General features: G+C 36.6%; 1 protein-coding gene across 1 annotated transcript; it reads right to left on the reverse strand.

The window, feature by feature from the left end:
* Positions 1-2,928: 2,928 nt before the first annotated feature.
* On the reverse strand, positions 2,929-11,654 carry rbpja (recombination signal binding protein for immunoglobulin kappa J region a). The gene is made up of 10 exons (XM_073842823.1): positions 11,608-11,654; positions 11,415-11,510; positions 10,233-10,398; positions 9,405-9,579; positions 9,193-9,330; positions 8,927-9,039; positions 8,593-8,733; positions 8,287-8,442; positions 8,078-8,181; positions 2,929-7,595 (listed from the first exon to the last, which is right to left on the reverse strand). The coding sequence occupies exons 2-10, from the start codon at positions 11,501-11,503 to the stop codon at positions 7,253-7,255; spliced, it is 1,425 nt and encodes a 474-aa protein (XP_073698924.1). The 5' UTR covers positions 11,504-11,510; positions 11,608-11,654; the 3' UTR covers positions 2,929-7,252.
* Between the last annotated feature and the right edge of the window lie 3,574 nt (positions 11,655-15,228).

Consider the following 15,228-nt stretch of genomic DNA (forward strand, 5'->3'; position numbering starts at 1 on the left):
AATATTCAATAACGGGTACGGATATTGTTCAAAACTAATACAAATGCGATTCATACAAAATGACTTTGAGTATCTTTCACATATAATGAACTTTAATTTGTGTGGCTTGAGGTAAAACAATGACTTAAATATGTTGAGTAAAATCGTTTCTAATATTGTCCTGTCTTGACTGACTTTTATTAACTTATTTTGTAACTTTTTTTAAAATCTCCACAACCAACACTACAATTATGAAATGCCAGTTCTGACAATATTAGGCATTTTTCATTAATAGGCTTTAATCAAGAACTTAAATTTGAAGGACTTTCACAGTAAAAACCACATTTACTCGACATGTACACACACAAACACCGCACAAACACATGCACCATCCTGGTCCTAGGATTAAATTTAGAGCCCTATCAGATTAACATGGCCGAAGACTCATACACTCAGAAACGGCAACAGAAAGAAAGTTTCAAGTTACACCTCAACAACTCCATATGGTCTAAAAATAAAACTGGGGCTTGACCGAGTGGATGCCAAGCAGTGGGGGGAAACGTTAGGCCCTTGGAGCATGTACAAGTGACAGGTGTCTGTCATTGTAATTCAGGGCAAACTCACTTCAAAGTGAATATGAGAAACACCATCTCATTTCCGCCCCTGGTGGCCGCATAGATGTCATCAATCTATAAAGGGGGAAAAACACATTCTGATTTGCTTCTCATGAGGGATCGTTTAGCATAGAATGTTCTTGGTGACTTTAAAACATGGGTTTGGTTGTATGTATGTTTTAGCATGTCAAGTCTAATGTTTCTTTTTACTGGTTAGTGTTTGAAAAAGAATTTATGGGATTCCACCATAATAACTGGAGAATCTCTCATAAACAGTAGAGGGGAACTTGTATAACTCAATTATCATTTCAAGAGCCTTAGTGGTGTTGAGGTCTGATTTGTTTTTGGCACACCACAATGTAAGCCAATCCACTTCCCTGCTGTTTATATTGTGCACAGTAAGAGTGGTTAACAGTGGTTATGATCGGAATGATATACCATCATACCACTACTGTAAGGTTTCCTAAACACTGCTACTCAGCAGTGGCATGCCTAAACAGGGGATTCCCCCACAGCAAAAAAATAAATCTCTAGAAACATTTTTTTCCGGTACGAGGTACACATGAAGCAAGGGTTAGTTTACCAAAAATTGTGTCATTAATTACTCACCCTCATGTCATTCCAAACCTGTAAGACTTTCGTTCATCTTCGGAGCACAGATTTATGATGAAATCCGAGAGCTTTCTGACCCTGCACAGACAGCAATGCAACTGACACGCTTAAGGCTCAGAAAGGTAGTAAGGACATTGTTAAAATCGTCCATGTGACATCAGTGGTTCAACCTTAATTTTATGAAGCTATGAGAATACTTTTCATGTGCAAGGGAAACTAAAATAACAATTTTATTCAACAATTTCTTCTCTATCGTGTCTTCGACACGCATTCATCAGAGTACCATAATGCAAAAAAATATTAAGCAGCAAATCATTCATAAAAATAAGAACCATTATTCATAATCAAGCATCAAATCAGAGGAACAAAATTATTTCTGAAGGATCATGTGACACTAAAGACAAGTAATGTCTGCTCACAGAAATGCAGTTAAAGTCAAAAGTTTACATACACCTTGCAGAATCTGCAAAATGTTAATTATTTTATCAAAATAAGAGGGATAAGATCACACAAAATGCATGTTATTGTTTATTTAGTACTGACCTGAATAAAATATTTCACATAAAATGTTTACACATAGGCCACAAGAAAAAATAATAGTTTGAGTTTTCATACACTTGTTTCTTTATACTGTGTTGTTATCTGAACGATGCACAGCTGTTTTTTTTTTTTTTAATGATAGTTGTTCATGAGTCCCTTGTTTGTCCTGCCTGCTGTTCTTCAAAAAAAAACCTTCAGGTCCCACAAATTCTTTGGGTTTTTAAGCATTTTTTGTGCATTTGAACTCTTTCCAACAATAGTTGCGCTTCCATTACCCTTTAAATTGCGCAAATTGAAATTGCGAATTGAAAATACGCCTAATGGAAACGCGTAAATTGCACAAAAACTCAATATATCACAAAAAAGTTTTTACGGTCACATGGTTTTTCAGCCAATTTGAAAAAGGAATATTTCGAAAAAGGAATATATTTCGCAAAACAGAAATGGAAATTTTTTTTTTCGCATCTACAGGTCACATTCGATTAAATCCCATAAAATCTGTTGCCATGACTTATCGCAAGAGAAAAAAAAAATTATGTTTCAGTCGCAGAACATTGGTTAATGGAAACGGCGTCATTTCATAATACTTTTTAATCGACGTTTATAAAATATCGGTAAAGGAAATGCAGCTAATGACTATGATTTTGAGATCCATCTTTTCACACTAAGGAGAACTGAGGGACTATTATGGGATATGCAACTATTACAGAAGGTTCAAAGGCTAACTGATGCTTCAGAAGGAAACAATGCATTAGGGTCGGGGTGAAAACTGTGAAACTGTGAAAATGTGTACATTTGTCTTATTTTGCCTAAATATCACATTTGTTTCATTTAATACTAACCTTCAGAAGCTACAGAAGATACTTAATAGTTAAATTTACCCTGATCTTCAAATTCAAAAAGTTTTCACTTTTCCCCTTAGTGTGTAAAGATGGATCTCAAAATCTCAATCATTGTTGGAAAGGGTTCAAATACACAAAAATGCTAAAAAAAAATAATAATTTGTGCGACCTAAAGGATTTTTCTTAAGAACAGCGGACAGTTTAACTGTTCAGGACAAACAATTGAAGAAAAAAAAAAAAAAAACAGGTAACAACACAGTATTAAGAATCAAGTCTATGTAAACTTTTGAACGGGGTCATTTCTATTAATTCAACTATTCATCTCTTGTGGACTATATGTAAACGTCTTTTACTTGCAATATCTTATTCATGTCAGTACTAAAAAAAATAACATGAATTTTGTACGATCCCTCTTATTTTGGTAAAATAATTAACATTTAGCAGATTCTGCAATATGGTCAATATGGTCCAGCATTTTTCAGATCCTACTGACTTTCATTGTATTGGCAAAAACAGCCATTGTGATCTATAGAAAAACAAAAATCATACAGTTTTGGAATGACATGAGGGTGAACAAATGATGACAGAATGGCCATTTTTGCCTAAACTATCCCTTTACGCACACAGTAGTCATAGGGCAGTACTGTAATGTCAGTACCACGAGTCCTTGATGGTTTTGTATCATGCAATCAATTTAGCACAGTATAGATAAAAACAAACAACTTGACACTTTTTGAATCTATTACAGTGTTTAGTGATCCATTCCAAAAGCAACAGATACACTGGCCCTTTAGGAGTTAGACAGCACCAATACAGTTCAAATCTGCTAGAGAGCATGCACTCAAAACCAGAACAGCTGGTAGCCATTTGGCAAAGGCTGGTAACTTCCAAAATGTAAAACAATCCATTGAAACAGTTGAGAAAACAGACACCAATTTTCACCTTTTTTTTCTACAGACAGTGATCTAACACACTAGTTTCTGTTCAATGTAAGCACAGTGGCACAGGTGACAGGCAAACTAACTAATGTGATAGAAAAGATGAAAATCAACATGGTTAGTCTTGATCAGGTCCTCTGATTCGAACACACTGGAAGACAAGAGGAAAATAACACTGAAAACATAAGTGGAAAAGTTATGCGTGACCTTCACAATTTGACCTTTAGATTTGGCAGTTTCCTTTTCGGCACTTGCACAAGGTATGCTTTTTTTTTTTTTTAAATATTCTTCCCTGATTGAGGAATTGCTCACAGTAGATACTATTTAATGGCTTTGCAAGAATTACTGGGTTTTGGCTTTTACTTCTTCCAAAGCAAGTTTCTAATGCAGACCAAACAAGGCCTGACTACTTAAAAATGAGGAGATACAAAACAAGTTTCATAGTAGTTTTCCCTCAATCATGGAAGAAATATTTAGAAATATGAACATAATCGTTAAAAGAATACAAGAATGTTATATAAAATAATCAATATAACATTTAGACTCATATATTAATATTAGCCATGGTAGAAACCGATAAATTAAAAGAACCAAAACCACTGAGGAACTCAAGGCTGTTCCTATAAAAATCCCAAAGAGTAACAAAATGCAGTCCATACTGATTAAAAGCAAATTCCAGAGCGTGCTATTTCACAAGTGTCTCTTTCTCTCCAACCAGACGATGCATACAGAGTTGTATGGGGGAAAAGTACAACAAAAGAAACCCAGATGCAAAGAAAGAGCAGAATTGAGATGACATTATGCTCTGTGAATTATACTGAAAAAATATAAACAATCACACCCTTTTCAGAAAAGGACATCATTTGTAGTGTAATATTTCACCAACAGATCCTGTTATTAAGCAGTAGTGGTTTAAGGCCTCATTTTTAGTTTGCTTTAGACTACAGCTATTACAGAAGTGAACATTTGGTACTACACATTTTAAAATTAAAAAATTGCATGTGACATGAATTTTAAAGGGCACATTTTATGTAGCGAAGGCTGTGCCACTTTTGCAGTTTCATAAATCAAAATATATGAAAGGTAGGTTAAGATTTCCTGTAATCAACAAACCAAACATCTTCACGCAGCAAGTGCTTTTTCCAATTCTTTCCATTTAGCGTGACACAGATAAGCTAGTGGACTACCAGGGTTGCCAGGTCTGCATAATAAAACCAGCCCAATTGGTTATTAAACTGGCTCCAATCACATTCCGGTGGGTCCTCCTCAGTCAAAATCAGGTTCTAAGGGGGCAAGATGGTTTGTCTCAACCCGCGACAACAATATAAAAATAGCCAAATTCCGTGGGAAAACTGCATACTTGGCAACACTGTTGACTACAAGCAGGGATGGGTCCAAAAACAAGCTAGTCAATTAGTGAGGTTGACTAGTTTATCTAGATTTTTAGTATAACCGTACACATTCAAACATCCATTTGTGCATCCCAGTACAAGTTAAAAATTGCTAACTATAAGACTGATTAGTTGATTAGCTGATCAGGCAACTCATTCAGGGCCAGATTTACTAGGGTTAATTAGCACGAGACTGCAATACCATAAAAGTGTCAACAGGAGTGGAAAGTTTTGTGCAAATTAATGTATACAAACACAGCCACATAATTTCCAATGCAATGCAATCTACCAAGAGCAGCGCAAATTAGCAACCAAGCATGTCGGGCATAAAACAGGTTAAGACAGGCTTTTTTGGTGTTAAAGGTTCATTATGTAATATTGACAGCTAGCGATTGAAATGGGTTTCTGCCGCCCCCTCCTCCTGAGAGTCGACGCTCACACCGGTTGCCAGATTGAGGACAAGCAACAGGAACGAGTGCAGCTAACAATAGAAGGCAGTTGAGCTGAGTTGATTTATCCGCATTTTAATATGCCTCTGGTCATAGAGCTTTTTAGATGGATGCTGACTCAGAGTCAATTCGTTTGCTGCCTTCAGTGGCTTTAAAATACTGTGTTTTCCACCAACTGGCAACCCGGGCGGCAGTGGGCAGAATCACACAAACTAAAATGCAGACTTTCCAACACCGAATGCACATTTTCAAAGTAGAATAACTGGGCTGTAGCATTGTTTTTTAAAGAAACATGTATGTTAGCATGTTTCCTAAATACCTGTGAAGGTATTATGGTGTTTTTATGCTTTGGTACAGTCAAAAATTACATGCAGCATCTTAAAAAGAAAAAAGAAAAAAAAACTACAAATGCATATGTAATACGCACTGTGTGTCTTTAGTAAATCCTGACTATAGTTAATAACACCAAAAGAGAGTTTGCGCTCGTGCAAGCTGTTAGTAAATCTGGCCCTAAATTGGTTGATTCTGGAAATAAGTCATTTTGCACACCCCTATCTGGAAATACGGATTCCAAACTTTCATTCATTCATTCATGCTACTTGTAACATAACTGTACTTACAGAATTGCCACACTTTCTTCTCTAAATGATTTAACCACATGACAACAAAACAGCAATCTTCTACATGCTGATTTTAGTCAGTAATCATGACACTGAAAGCGTGAATGATATGCAAACAAGACCTGTACAGTCCTTCCCTACCACAGAATTTGAGTCAACCTATTAGAAAAATGGCTGACCCATTAAAAAGATTTGTGCGTTTATGTTCAACTAAATGTAAGCCATTTGGTGTGGAATTTTTATAGGCTACTGTTATGTTGGCAGCTTGAATATTACAGCCAGTACAAAAGGGCCAGATCAATGGCTACGCATATTTGATGAGTACGATACGGCACGTAAGGTCAACCGGCAATGTCAGTTAAAGCTTTTGTGTTAAAGACTTCATATGAGAAAAAAAAGTTTAACAAAGCAGAGCCACCTTCTCCCAAATACGCAAAAATGGCAACAATATTACATCTCGGTTTAGTGGAGAAAACAAAGAATGGGAAAAAGACCAATATACATGACAAAAATATTATTACAAAACAGAAAGGGTCTGGTGAAACTCCAGATGACTTAAGGCATTTGCCAAGACGAGTAAAGGCAGCTATAAGTTCAGGCTTTTAAAATGCATGAACCTTTTCCTTCTGAGCCCAAACGCTCACAAGAAATATACAAAACTATTTGGTAACAAAAGTTTACTATATGTTATAAAACTGAAAAAGGTGAAAAATGTACCTTAGCTAAAGCTTATAAAATTATATATCAATAAAAATAATAATAATAATAATATTCCTTGGTCCGTAAAAACTATATTACTATGATAACTTTTCTTCCAAGCCCAGTGCATTAAGCCCTTTAATAGAAAACATCATCTCCCAAAGCCATTTCCAGCTTGCACTTACTCAGAAAAGGCTTTGTTTTAAAGAGAAAGTGTTTTTTGTTGTTTTTTGATTGTTTTTTTTGTTTTCATGTAAGGCTAATGCATTGATCCCGTGGCAATCTTGATCCACGGCACACTCACTTCCGTTGCCACTTCCTCCGACACGAGGAAACAGATTGAAAAAGAACCGCAACAAAGAAAGACAGAGAGAGAGTAGAAAAGAGAAATCTTCATTTGTTCTGTCCAGTCTTTGTATGAAGTCTCATCTCTCTTTTCCTCTCTCTCTGTGGCACCATTATCCGTTTTTGTGATCCGTATCCCATGAATCTATGCAGGAGAGTCTACGAGTGGACGAATCACCATCTCTCACATACTCACACACGCAAACACACCGAGATTCCCAGGTTAGGAGACAGACATAGCCGAGGAAGAGGAAGATGAAGACACGCTCCCCGCTGCCGCATATCCTGCCTGGCTGTCGACGGCTGACTGCAGCAGTAGGCTGGAGGAGGAGGAGGATGAAGATGGTGAGGTGGAGGTGCTGTTAGCCCGCAGTATGGCTCCTGCGGCGCTGCAGTGAGGACGTGGTCCTGGCTCTGGCGTGTAGGTAAAAGTCAAAGCTGTGGAGTAAATGATGCCGTCGTTACGGACCAAAGTCACAGGAACCTGCACTGGCTGCCGAACCCAACGCCACCCCTCACGGAAAGCAGAGATGTCGGGAACCACGCAGAGCACACTTTCGCCACACCTGGAGGATACAGAATGCGTAACTATGACAATCATGTAATGAATATTCTCATTATGTTTGTTATCATTTCTATCATTAATTGCACACCCTCGTATCATTACAAACCCATAAAACCTTTGTTCATCTTTAAAACACAAAATTAAGGTATTTTTGATCAAATCCAAGTGCTTTCTGACTCTGCATAGACAGAAACGCAAATACCACGTTCAAGGCCCAAAAAGGTTACATGTACTATTTTACAATGTCTGTCCATACTACCTTTCTGGGTCTTGAACTTGGTAGTTGCATTGCTGTCTATGCAGGGTCAGAAAGCTCTCAGATTTCATCAAAAAATATCTTAATTTGTGTTCATTTTTGGGTGAACTATCCATTTAAATGCCAGATACAGTTTATTGTGCAACCAGGATATAATACCAGGACTCTTATTTTGAAATGTCTATATTTACTACTGTACAAGAGTGTAATTGGTGTGTTGGTTTCACCTGTACATTGTGTCTGCCTCGACATCTCCAAACCAGACTCTGAGGTTAGGCGTGAAATTCTGTCCTGTTAGTTCCAGCATGGCAACATCTCCTCCTCCGTTCAGCTACAACATGAAGAGTTTAAGGTTACTTTCTTATAAATAATATGACAATTCTTCCATGCTTTTTTAATATAAAACAGCTTGACGTAAGATGTAGTCATGCATTACCTGTAAACTTTCAACAACAGGCACGGGTGTGACAGGTGAGGGTACAGGGCCCATCCCCTCATAGAAAGTGTACTCTGCTTTGTCTGTGCTGATGATTGTCCATGACGCCCCATCGTTGATCATCTCTTTGTTCGTTTCTTTGGGACAGGGTGTGGCCTGAGAGTAGTAGGAAAATATTTTAATTGTTTACCATTAAAAAGGCTACAGAACCTCAAATCATTAAGAAAGAGAACCAAAACTGCAATTCTAAAAGAGATAACATGTTTTGATCAATTATAGTACATTATTTTAAATCTGTGGACTGACCTGGAACTGAATTATCCTCTCTTGTGACAGGCAGAGATACATCCTCTCTGTATCTTTTAGGTAGAAGGCACATTTATGTAGCTGGGACACAGGATCATCTGCATCCATTAGTGCTGTCTGCTTGTCCACTTTACGAATGATCTACACACAGACACACAACATTTCAGTTCCTAAAAATCCTTTGCTACACAAACACATTTGTACAAAAAATTTATAACGTCAATACACAGTCATTCCATGATTGAACAGAACACAAGCTCTTAGCCAAACCCTTTTAATCATGAACATTCACAGTCATTCTGACTTATGAACACTAAAGTGGATAATAGCTTACCAATCGGGGTAGAGCCATGCCTGTCACGGAACACACCAGCTTCACCGTCTGACCATAATGGATGTAACCATCTCTGACTGTAAACTCTTCACCCTCTGACTCTTCATCATCCACTGGAATTCAGAATTACACATTATTACCAATTCATGGTTAACAAGAAAAACTGATTTTAACTAAAAAGTCTTTCTTTCATTAGACGTAACAAACTCTGTGTGGCGCTATTTTAATATATAGTGTCTAATAGATATCCATGCTGAATAACTTACATAGATGAATGTAGAAGGCTCCCCACTGTTGTGAACTTGCATGAAAGTTTCCCCCTTCCACATGAAGGTATCGCGTACTGACAGTCTGAGACCGTAAGCGGTTAAAAAGAGCCACCTTCGTCCCAGAAGCTATGCACACTGTAAGAGACAATTGTGAAAATTCTGGACAAATTCTGACTTATTTAGTGACCCAAGAAATTCTTTTGACTCACGGTCTGCATTCTTCAGCGACTGTTTCTTTTTGGAAGGTTTGGAGATGACCTTGATTCGTTTGCTGAGGAAGACACCGATATCTGCGCTATTCCCGTAGAACATTTTCACTGACAGCATGAAGTGCTTCCGTTTGTCCGAGTCAGAAATGTACAAAGTTTTTGCTGTGCAAAAATTCTGCAGAAGCAAAGCACAAAAGTTATTTTGTAATCTTCTTGAAATTATTTTAGAAAGGCAGTTACAACAGAATGTTTTCACTGAACGTAAACAATGCCAGTGAACCGAACAAAACTCACATACTTTGCTGATTACTGCTGCTGAAAATGTCAATTATTGTCATGTTTTGGGCTATACTAATTGGTCAGTATGGGAAAAACATCTGGAGTACTATAGACTGCCAAAAGACTAACAAGTCAAGGAGAAGAGTGCAAAAAACTGTCTGAGAAACAAAAGAAGTTTGTGGTTGGCCAAACTGAACCAGGATTTCCAGGGCAAGATCTTGACAAAATTCTTGTTTGTTTCTATCATTTCAAGTCAGGTAGGTAAAAATATTTTCATATAATACCTTTACCACCTATTAACTTAAGTGTGTCATAATATTGCACCTTTTCCTGTTTACCAAGCCCTTCTCAATATGATTTAGCAGCTTCCACGTTTTTTTTTTTTTCCGGGGTTTAGACAGCATAAATTAGCAGAACAGCGTATTCAGTAGTACATTAACCATGTAGTCAATGCTGTTGTTTACATCCAAGTATCGCCTGTATAGCCAAATTGCGACGTAAGTGCAAATCCTCTATACATGCGTTGCTATAATAAAATCCATAAAGCACCTTGCCCTCCAAGTTGAGCTGCTGCATTTCTTGTTCACTGTTTCCAATGCCGATAAAGGCACAAGGTTGAGACTCCTGCTCTGAGCAGCCCTCTCTCTCCATCTGCTCCTTCTTTTTCTTCCAGCCACAACCCATCAGGTACACACATGGTGGAGGACAGAAAAATCTAAGAGAGTCAAAAAGAATTTACATGTACATTAAATTGTGTTGTGCATTAACTCAATTTTACCAAAACTAATTTAATCTACAAAAAATGCAATGTTTTACTTCTTAAAAAGTGTTGTATTCCCAAGTGAAACAAGATATTCAACAAGCAAAAAAGGAGTGTGAGACCTACAGTAACTGGACTGCAAACAGCAACCTTTACAACCCCATTAACATCTCTATTGGGGTCTATTGAAGTGAAGGTGTAAACAGGATCCACAATCAGCAGCAATAAGAAATGCATGTAACAAATGCGTCCTGATGCATTCCAGAACACAGCAAAGGATATCACTTATGTGACCCTGGACCACAAAACCAGTCTTTAGTAGCACGGGTATATTTGTAGCAATAGCCAAGGTCAAAATGACAAATTTTGAATCAATTTTCAATCAATATTGAGTAAAGATCATGTTCCATGAAAACATTTAGTAAATTTCCTACTGTAAATATATCAAAACGTAACTTTTGATTAGTAATATGCATAGCTAAGGACTTCATTTGGTTGACTTTCTCAATATTTAGATTTTTTTGCACCCTCAGATTCCAGATTTTCAAAGAGTTGTATCTCAGCCAAATATTGTCCAACAAATACATCAATGGAAATATTATTTATTAAGCTTCCAGATAATATATAAATCTTAATTTTAAAAAAATTGACCCTTATGACTGGTTTTGTGGTCCAGGAGCACATGTGCATAAATTCTGAGATTTCATAATTCAGAATATATCCAACCATAAGCGTTTATTAGAGACATGTAAATAACAAGTAAAATGCAAATTTTTCTCAGCTGACCATTCATGATTTCAGATTACAGTGACGATTCACGAAGACTAAGCATTTTTTAAGACCTGTAAGACCTGAAATGTTTATTAATCTTAATAGGCTCAGTTGTGATTTCATGTAGACCGTACAGTCAGTCAATAACACTCATCAACAGTTAATAACACCTTTGTTTACAGCTAAAATCCATCACTCACCTTTTTTCATTGCCGTACGATTTCTGTGCGACTTTTGCATGCAGTATGAGTACTGTCTGATCTCCTCTCTCCTTCAAGTAGTTGCGCATCGCCTCCCTGGAAAACCACAAAATACAATAGAAAAGTTAAGCGGTCATTTCCTAATATATAGCTGATAAACATCACACATGTAATGTCTTAACAGTGCATTTACCTTGTTAAACGCTTTGGCTGAGGGAGCTCCCCAAATTTCCTACAAAACGAAATAAGACACAGTCAAGACACTTCAAACATCTGATCCACACTACAAAATATTAATAATGATACAAAACAAAACTGTCAGAGCTTAGTTATCTGCCTACCAAGACAGCATTTTTAAGCAGGATAAACAAGTTCAAACGTGCATGAAATCCCCCAGTTTGCTGTCTATTTAGACAGCTCACTAGGTTTTGAGACACAGCCAAAATAAACCTAAAAGTGGAAATTGATACTGGCATTTTACATATTATGGGACGGGAGGTTACAAATACACAATTTTAAAGCTAAAAGTTGTTTAACTGAGAAACAAAGATAACGTTTTGAATCCTCTTGAAAGCTCTCAGCTTCTGTTACGGACCCACTAGACCAGCTAACTTGGCTGGCTAACATCTGCTAACCTGCCCCCTCTCTCTCTTACTCTCTCACTCACTCGTACACCAACTCACAAGTTGGCTCAAATTTTATACAAGTATTTTTAAAGATTAAACAATGTTAAAGAACCAAAACACGGCGTTAATAAACCCCTACAGTGTTTACAGTTACATATCTGCTGTCTATAGTATACAGTGTTTATGGAAAACTGCTAAAAATCCATCAGCTAACTAAAAGCTAAGCGGCTAACTGAATAAAAGAGCCCATCGTTGAAAACCCCCCAAACCACAGAAAAGTACGCCGAAACAGGCCGCCAACGCAGAGACAAGCGGCCATGGGTGTACGGAATTAAACCAACGCAAGTTATCTTCATTAAACAGACGAAACTTATTTTAGCTGTGACTTTTCCATCCCCCGTCCGTTGATAATTTCGCTGCTTACCCTGTCACAACAGGCGCCATCTTCACCAACTCTCTCTAATAACGCCAACAATCGCGAGACTTCCTCACACTGCCACAGACTGCATTTAGACGAGGGGGAGGGGCAGTGTGAGAAATAATACAGGAAGGGGGGACACAGGCGTGGGAAAGTTCCGAAGTCGCGCGAGAATTCACGGTCGCTTTTTATGGGAGCGTATGAGAGCTGGTCCCTTGGTCTCGCGAGAGTGAGTTGCGGACGGCGGCCAGCCAAACGCGTGTGAAAGTTCTCACGATGGGAAGACAGACCGCACCTTTTAAGCGCGGGCCGTGAGAAAAAAAATTTCTACAAGGAAAGAAGCCCGGGGACTAGGGCACCTACACCAGGAAATAGCGATCTGACGTGAAGCAGTTGAAAAAGGATGTTGTTATTAAAAGTCTTTAAAAGTTAGAAGTATAATAGGTTAAGTTTTGACCTCTTTCAACTGCATACGTTCCAGTAAACATTTTGAAATTGTTTACCTAACTTACACATTATATGTGGTCTAATTCATGCGATAGATCTACGATAACAACTAAAATGCTTTCACATCACCAGATGGCAGTGTTGTTTCACTATGGAAATGCTGCTTTATACCACACTGGAGAAAAAAAAATAAGGTATGTGATTTATTTCGAAACAATTAACGCAAAAAATTACTAGTAAATCAAATAATTACAACTAAACACCAGGTAACTCAATTAAATGAACATTGCATTTTTAAGTAGAAAGACTGAAATAATAGTATATCTTGTAAAGCGTAGGCTACTCCAATAATCATTGAACATCACTTTACAATGCATAAGCATTATGGCTGAGATAAGATAGACATCAACCATTGTATAAATTACAGGTAAAAACATTACCAATTCTATAGAAAGTACCACAAGTAGGTTCAGAAGTGGCCTAACACAGGTCCTTTTTTGGCAAAGCCTTGAAAATTAAAGATCTGTAATATTAAATACACAACAGTGTTGTTTTAGTATCACTGAGATGCTATTACAGCTTTTTATATTTTGAATTCATCCGAAAGTATAATACCAGTAAAGTCTGACCTTTTTATGATTTTTTAATGCAAAAATGTGTTTTCTGTGAGGTTTAGGTTTTACCGAGTTGCTCTTTTTAACTCAACACAACATGAACTGTTGAGGTCAAAAGTTTACACCCCCCCCCTTTTTTTTTCAGAATCTGCAAAATGTTAATTGTTTTACCAAAATAAGAGCAATCATACAAAATGCATATTATTGTTTATTTAGTACTGACCTGAATAAGATATTTTACATAAAATATGTTTACATATAGTCCACAAAAGAAAATAATACTTGAATTTATACATTTATAAAAATAACCCTGTTCAAAAGTTTATATCCCCTAATTCTTAGTACTGTGTTCTTACCTGAATGATCCACAGCTGTTCTTTTCGCAACATTTTAGTGTATTTGAACCCTTTTTCACAATGACTGTATGATTTTAAGATCCATCTTTTTACACTGACAACTCATTGCAACTATTTAGAAGGTTCAAACGCCCACTGATGCTCCAGAAGAAAAAGCCATGCATTAAGAGCCTTTTTGAATTTCAAGATCAGGGTAAATGTAACTTATTTTGTCTTCTAGAAAACATGTAACTATCTTCTGTAGCCTCTGAAGGGCAGTACTAAATTAAAAAAATATATATGATATTTAGGCAAAATAAGAAAAATGTACACATCTCCATTCTGTTAAAAAGTTTTCACCCCTGGCTCTTAATGCATAGTTTTTTCTTCTGGAGCATCAGTGAGTGTTTGAACCTTCTGTAATAGATGCATATGAGTCCCTCAGTTGCCCTCAATGTGAAAAAATAGATCTCAAAATCATACAGCAAAAATGCTGGAAAACCAAAGAATTTGTGGGATCACAAGGATTTTTCTTAAGAAAGTTTAACTGTTCAGGACAAACAAGGGACTCATGAACAACTATCACTAAACAAAAAAACACAGCTGTGAATCATCAGGTAAGAACACATTATTAAGAATCAAAAGGATGTAAACTTTTGAACAGGCTCATTTTTATGAATTCAACTATTATTTTCTCTTGTTGACTATATTTAAACACATTTTCTGTGAAATGCCTTATTCAGGTGAGTACTAAATAAACAATAACATGCGTTTTGTATGATCCCTCTTATTTACGTAAAATAATTAACATTTTGCAGATTCTGAAAGGGGGATGTAAACTTTTGACCTCACATGTAAGAAGAGTACAGTAGGCTAATATAGAAAATGTGCCTGCTAAATTAATACTTACATAATGATGTATTTTGCCCTTTGTTAAATCAACAGCAATAAGGCCATGAGTTCATGAAGTCTTTGAGAACATTTTAATTACTTAATTTCATTTTTAATTACTTAACATAATTGTCTTAAATGACATAATTTTTAAAACAATATGTATTTAATAGGGATACATATACATTTATAGACAATTTATAAGCTGTTCAAAAACAATACATATATATATATATATATATGGAAATATACTTGATCAAAATCTGATCTGCTGCCTGTTATTTATACAGTCACAATTATATTTGAATTTGGGGTTTTAGTGAACTCTTTAATGGTGTTATAGGCATTTAACTCTCAAGTTGTGTAAAAGTACAAAGGTTTAATGACAGACAGCCTGGTTTATTTGGGAACATGATGTCTTGGATCATTTGACATTAAGATTACCTGCCTACCTAATTATTATATAATCTTATTCCATGGTCA

Source organism: Garra rufa, chromosome 6, assembly GCF_049309525.1.
Source record: "Garra rufa chromosome 6, GarRuf1.0, whole genome shotgun sequence".
Taxonomy (NCBI): domain Eukaryota; kingdom Metazoa; phylum Chordata; class Actinopteri; order Cypriniformes; family Cyprinidae; genus Garra; species Garra rufa.

Bases quoted from the DNA above. Each gene is read 5' to 3' on its own strand.
- rbpja (XM_073842823.1), bottom strand. From the start codon at position 11,503: ATGCGCAACTACTTGAAGGAGAGAGGAGATCAGACAGTACTCATACTG. The intron at 9,040-9,192 runs GTAAGTTATTCA...TCTGAATTCCAG, and splicing joins AGCCTTCTACATTCATCTAT to TGGATGATGAAGAGTCAGAG. The intron at 8,443-8,592 runs GTCAGTCCACAG...TACTACTCTCAG, and splicing joins AGAGGATAATTCAGTTCCAG to GCCACACCCTGTCCCAAAGA.